Source organism: Propithecus coquereli, unplaced genomic scaffold, assembly GCF_000956105.1.
Source record: "Propithecus coquereli isolate 6110/MARCELLA unplaced genomic scaffold, Pcoq_1.0 Scaffold193, whole genome shotgun sequence".
Classification (NCBI taxonomy): domain Eukaryota; kingdom Metazoa; phylum Chordata; class Mammalia; order Primates; family Indriidae; genus Propithecus; species Propithecus coquereli.
The window spans coordinates 2675361-2681078 of record NW_012144190.1 but is presented as its reverse complement, the minus strand read 5'-3'; the positions used below and the strand labels follow the sequence as shown (position 1 = coordinate 2681078).

At 49.6% G+C, this 5718-nt stretch overlaps 1 protein-coding gene across 2 annotated transcripts in view; it reads left to right on the top strand.

Moving 5' to 3' along the window:
- The window catches only part of RPL13A (ribosomal protein L13a), a 13411-nt gene extending 10507 nt beyond the window's left edge, over positions 1–2904 (top strand). For both annotated transcript variants that reach the window (XM_012643041.1, XM_012643042.1), the window contains exons 2-8: positions 812–884; positions 1310–1375; positions 1586–1687; positions 1892–1977; positions 2157–2216; positions 2541–2663; positions 2794–2904. In XM_012643041.1, the coding sequence (XP_012498495.1) occupies positions 812–884; positions 1310–1375; positions 1586–1687; positions 1892–1977; positions 2157–2216; positions 2541–2663; positions 2794–2880 (597 nt within the window). In that variant the 3' untranslated portion in view covers positions 2881–2904. The remainder of the gene's footprint in view (positions 1–811; positions 885–1309; positions 1376–1585; positions 1688–1891; positions 1978–2156; positions 2217–2540; positions 2664–2793) is intronic.
- Positions 2905–5718: the final 2814 nt, after the last annotated feature.

Below are 5718 nucleotides of genomic sequence, written 5' to 3'. Positions count from 1 at the left end.
TCGGCCTCCCACAGCGCTAGGATTACAGGCATGAGCCACCGCGCCCTGCCAAAAGCTGGAGATTTTTGGCAAAGGTCACATTGTCACAAAGTCAGGCTTTGGGTTTAGTATTCTTATGAATTGCTTTCCAGTACTTACAAAGCATGTCCAATAGTTATTAAATGCTTTACTACGTTATACTTTGTGACATGCATGATTGCATTATGACAGCAGGGACTAAAGGAGGGAGTTGAGGATTGGTGCTTGAGCGTTTTACCGGGGGAGGCGGAGTTAGTAGAAGAGTCCACGTGGGCTTTTGACTACTGCCTGACCTCATCCCACCTGAAACTTGGTTTTCTTTTTTAACTCTACTGACAAATGATTTCATCATGAAACCTGGTGTTCTTAGCTGTGAAAATAGCAGAAGAGAAGTAGGTTGTTTTAGGAACCTACAATTTGTATCACACATTACTGAGTTCTTGTAACTGGGTGACGTGTGGACAGAGTATTGCCAGTCTCGGTTCAAATCCTAGCTTGTACTTCATTAAATGCAAAATATAATCTGCGCATAAAAATTCATACCCTTCAAGGACCTGAGACAAGAGGGGAGTTCTGGCATCTTATCCCATTCACTCACCTTTTGCTTTCTTGGCCTCGGTTTCCTTTATGTAAAGGGGGCCTTGGCTCATAGTTCCCAGGTCTGGTAGCTGGGTAGGAAGCACCCTGAGGCTAACGTGGAAGGGGAACAAGTAGAAAGCAATAATGGCTTGTTGTGGGGAGAGTCAAAGAAAGGCAGTCAATGCCCTTAAACCCTCTCCCCTTGTCTCCCCAGGTCCTGGTGCTTGATGGCCGAGGCCATCTCCTGGGCCGCTTGGCGGCCATCGTGGCCAAACAGGTACTGCTGGGTAAGTCTCTGCCCACAGTTCCCGTTGTTAGTTCCACCTGGAGGTCAGTGATGAGCAACAATCACCATCTTTCGTTTGAGTCTCACGACCATGAGATCAACCCCATGCACCGCTCTGAGACCTACCAGCCACTCCCTTTCCCATGGTTGGAGACTCCTGGCTGAACTGACTTTTCTGTTAGGCTAGCTTTTAATTTCAACATGAATCCACCTCTGCCAGGTACTGCTTTGGGACCTGGAGCAAGAGGCTCATCTCAGGGCTTTAGCTGTCTTCTACGTTGTGGTTAGTTGTGTCCCAGGGAGGGATGCAGCCCTCCGTGTCCAGACAGTGACTGGACAGGTGAGTTGTGCCAGGTGAAGGTAGAATGTTCAGGTGGCTCTGTCTGTATACCCTTGCCCTCCTTGAATGCCTCATTTTCCCTCTAGGCCGGAAAGTGGTGGTTGTGCGCTGCGAGGGCATCAATATTTCTGGCAATTTCTACAGAAACAAGTGTAAGTTGGGGCCTGGGAGGAGGTCTCCCTGTGGGATGCTGAGGCTGGTGGGGCTCCAAAAGCAATTTTGGCAGTGGTGGGAGGGGCTAGTTTTGAGTCCCTGAAAAGGCCCTGGGGCTTTGGTTGGGGGGGAGGTGTTAGGATTTGGCTGGGTGCTGGTGGGTCTGGCAGACCAGGCAGGTCTCATGTGCTCCTTTCGTCTCTTCTCAGTAAAGTACCTGGCCTTCCTCCGCAAACGGATGAACACCAACCCTTCCCGTGGCCCCTACCATTTCCGGGCCCCCAGCCGCATTTTCTGGCGGACTGTGCGAGGTGAGCTGGGCCTGAGGGCTGGAGGTGGTGGTGACAGGCGGGTGGCCAGTGATGAGGACTTCTCCCACTCATGTTCGAGTTTCCCTACCATGAGATAACTCTACATGCACTACCATCTGAGGCCACTGTCTGCCTGCCCTGGTGGGGGAGGGTAGGTGTCCCCTTGAGCGGCGCTGAGCAGGCCTGCCATCCCCTTCCCTACAGGCATGCTGCCCCACAAGACTAAGCGAGGCCAGGCTGCCCTGGACCGCCTCAAGGTGTTTGATGGGATCCCACCGCCCTATGACAAGGTGAGCTGCACCTAGACCCCAATGCAGCATCCATGCAGCCGGCGTCCATGATGTTCTATAATTACCTACATTGTTTGATCCTCATGAAAACAGCACTGGCTGAGACGCCTGCCCAACTAGCCTCCTTCCCCGTCTGTCCCTCACTTCCAGGTCTCTAAGCCCCTCTCCTTCTCTAACAGAAAAAGCGGATGGTGGTTCCTGCTGCCCTCAAGGTTGTGCGTCTGAAGCCTACGAGAAAGGTGAGTGCCAAGTTACGCCGAGTGGTCTGGCTTAGGGACTTCGGGCCTGCTGGGGGGTGAACCTGAGGTCCCTGATCTTGGCAGATGATGTCTTTCTCACGATGGTCTGCGGATGCCCCCATGGGCAGTGCCGATATCACCAATGGTTCAGCTGATGCCAGAACGTGTACTTTACTAACTAGGGCTTGATGAGGACAATTGGATTATGACATTCCCAGAGTCCTCTAGGATCGGTGACAGCCTCCCCACTTGACCCTCGTGGCCCTAGTCCAGGCTCCTGGGATGGAGGCCTACATGTCCTTACAACTTCATTTCCCCCTAAAGTTTGCCTACCTGGGGCGCCTGGCTCACGAGGTTGGCTGGAAGTACCAGGCTGTGACAGCCACCCTGGAGGAGAAGAGGAAGGAGAAGGCCAAGATCCACTACCGGAAGAAAAAGCAGCTCATGGTGAGGGCAGGGACTGGCACCGAGGGGCACGGCACCCCTAGGCGGGCTGCTACCAGACGCCCAGCAGGATGGGAGATGAGGGTGGTCCCAGGCAGCAGCCACTAACCACCACCTGTCCTTGTCCCCACAGAGGCTACGGAAACAGGCCGAAAAGAATGTGGAGAAGAAAATTGACAAATACACAGAGGTCCTCAAGACCCATGGACTCTTAGTCTGAGCCCAATAAAGACTTTATTCCTCATGCTTGGCCTGGCCTGCCCTTCCTCCATCGCCACCCTGGGATGTGGGGGACCCAGGGGCAGCAGTCCAGGTGCCACAGTCAGCCTGGGACGTAGAAAGCTGGGGACAAGGAAAGGGCCTCAGACACTGCACACCTGTAAGGTTAAGTCACTGTAGGACTTGTGCAGATGTAATTCATCAACCTACTTGTTCATGAGAGTTTTAGAAATCGATAGAACCACCAGTTACTTAAGTTTCAGTGATTGGAGGGAAGCCCTGCCTTGTGAATGGGGCATCTGGTTTAACTTCCTACCTGGTCATATACTATACTCTGCAGCTGGTAGAATGTGAGAAGACGCTTAAGGGGATGGTAAGAGCTTGGTGTTGTACAAAGTATTTGTAGATGCACAGACTGGGAAGATAAGATGTGCAACCAGGGGAGACAGGCATCGCCCTGCTCCTTCCCCTGTATTTTGTGATCCAGAAACAAATAAATTGCTTTCAAAGAATGTGGCTTCTTTGCGGTCTGTGTCTGCAGTGGAGGCAGGCCCAGGGAAGGTAAGGGGCTTGAAGAGGGTACGACTGGCTGGGCTTAAGTCTTTCCGCAGATGTTAGTTAATAACCTGCCCTTTGTGGAAGAATTAACCTTTGTAGAGATCACTTAGCAAAGATGTTTCTGTAATTTCTACATCTTAAACAGTCACGGCCTGCAAAGCTATCTCATTCTAATTCAGCTGCAAAGTATGAAATTGCCACAGTTTTTAAGCCAGTGCAGTTCCTGGCACCGGGCTACTGAAGTCCAGGGGATCTGCTTTATTTAAAAGGACTCCTGGGTGGTAAACATTTCTAAGAGGCACCAGAATGAGAGGAATTTTAAAGTTAGGCCTTATTTGTATACTAAAATGATCTGTTAGATTTGCCAGCACAAATCCCCTGCAGAAGGCGTGAATCACTTAGTAGGTAACAATCTTCACAGTCAAGTCAGCTTGCTTGGGCAGCCCCCACCCCCATTTAATAAGGAGGTTTGGGGGTCAATGGGTGTGGGACCCAGGATTCTGCACTAAATATTCTGGCCTTAATAGAGAAGCAAACCTGTATTCAGGAATTTAATGCTGCTCTTGACATTGGCGGACAGCATTTAGGAGTAAGTTCTATACTTAAATGCCTCACCTTACCACAAAGAAAGCTGATGGTACTGTATACGCATGCTGTTCACAGGGCAAATTATAACTTGGCACCATGCTATTCTTTAATGGGCTTAGCAACCTGTCCAGAAAAATCGTTGAAGAGACCATGGAGTGGATTTTCCCTGAGAATCAGTCAACAAATGCACGGTGCCCCTCCTTGAGCCAGAGAGCCCCACTTGGGGCTTGCATTCATGAGGGAGCTCCCTCTAGAAATAACCAGATTTAGAGCATAATTTTTTTTTTTTTTTTTTGAGACAAGGTCTTGCTCTGTCTCCCAGGCTGGAGTACAGTGGTGTGACCATTGCTCACTGTAACCTCGAGTTCTGGGCTCAAGCCATCCTGCCTGAGCGTCCTGGGTAACGGACTACAGGCCTGGCCTGTGCCACCAGACCCAGTTAGATTTTTTTTGATGCTGTTTTTGTTCAAGATGGTCTTGAACTCCTAGCCTCAAGGAATTCTCCCTCCTGGGCCTCTGAAAGTGCTGGGATTACAGGCATGAGCCACCACGCCCAGCCTAGAGCATAAATCTTAAATTTAACAAAACTCCATGTTAAACAGTATAACATAATCCCACCCAAAGCATGATCCATTAAAAAATGACAAGTTGGACTTTATAAAAATTTAAAATTTTGCACTTCAAAAGATAACATTAAGAAAACTAAAAGACAAGCCATAGACTGGAAAAGTATTTACAAGTCCTAACTCTTCTTGAAGGACGTCCATCCTGCTACAAAGAACTCTTATAAATAACAAGGAGACGAATAACCCAAGTATTAATAAAAGGTGGGTAACATTTTTAGTAGACATTTCCCCAAACGATATGTAGGAATGGCCAATAAGCACGAGAGGAGATGCTTGCCCTCCTTCACCGTGACACAATGCAAATGCGGTCTCTGGGCACACCCTTAATCCTTGCCCGTAGGACAAACGGAATCAGAACTGCTAGGCCTACGGCAGGGACATTTCCAAAGCTCCAGTTCCATCTTACCCCACCACCCTCACCACAGCTCTGCCCAGTTTCCTCCCAACAGCACATGGGGTGCCAGAGCCACCTCAGTCTCACCCTACAGGCAAGAGTGACCCTTGAGATCGCCACTATGGGAGGAGCACAAAGGAGAATCTTGTTTTAAAAGCATTTTGGTGCTCACTGGGGAGGGTCTTCAGGTCTACATTTCTGTCTCGAAATGCTGGTAAATATGTCTCTGAAATTTGGCAAAGGCAGGGAAATATCCCCTAAAGTGGTAATAAGTATTACGAGTTTGCTTAAATGTATTATTAGACAGCCAAGGCTTCTCACACCGCAAGTTGAAAAATCAACACAGTGAGTTGCAACCAGCATTAAAATAAATGAAACTGGACGGAAATGGAAACAAAATCAGGCCGGGCTCAGTGGCTCACGTCTGTAATCCCAGCACTCTGGGAGGCAGGAGGATCTCTTGAGCTCAGGAGTTTGAGACCAGCCTGAGCCCTGAGCAAGAGTGAGACCCTGTCTCTACTAAAAGTAGAAAAAATAAGCCAGGTGAGGTGGTGTGCACTTGTAGTCTCAGCTACTTGGGAGGCTGAGGCAGGAGGATCCCTTGAGCCCAGGAGTTTGAGGTTGCTGTGAGCTAGGCTGACGCCACGGCACTCTAGCCCAGGCAACAGAGCAA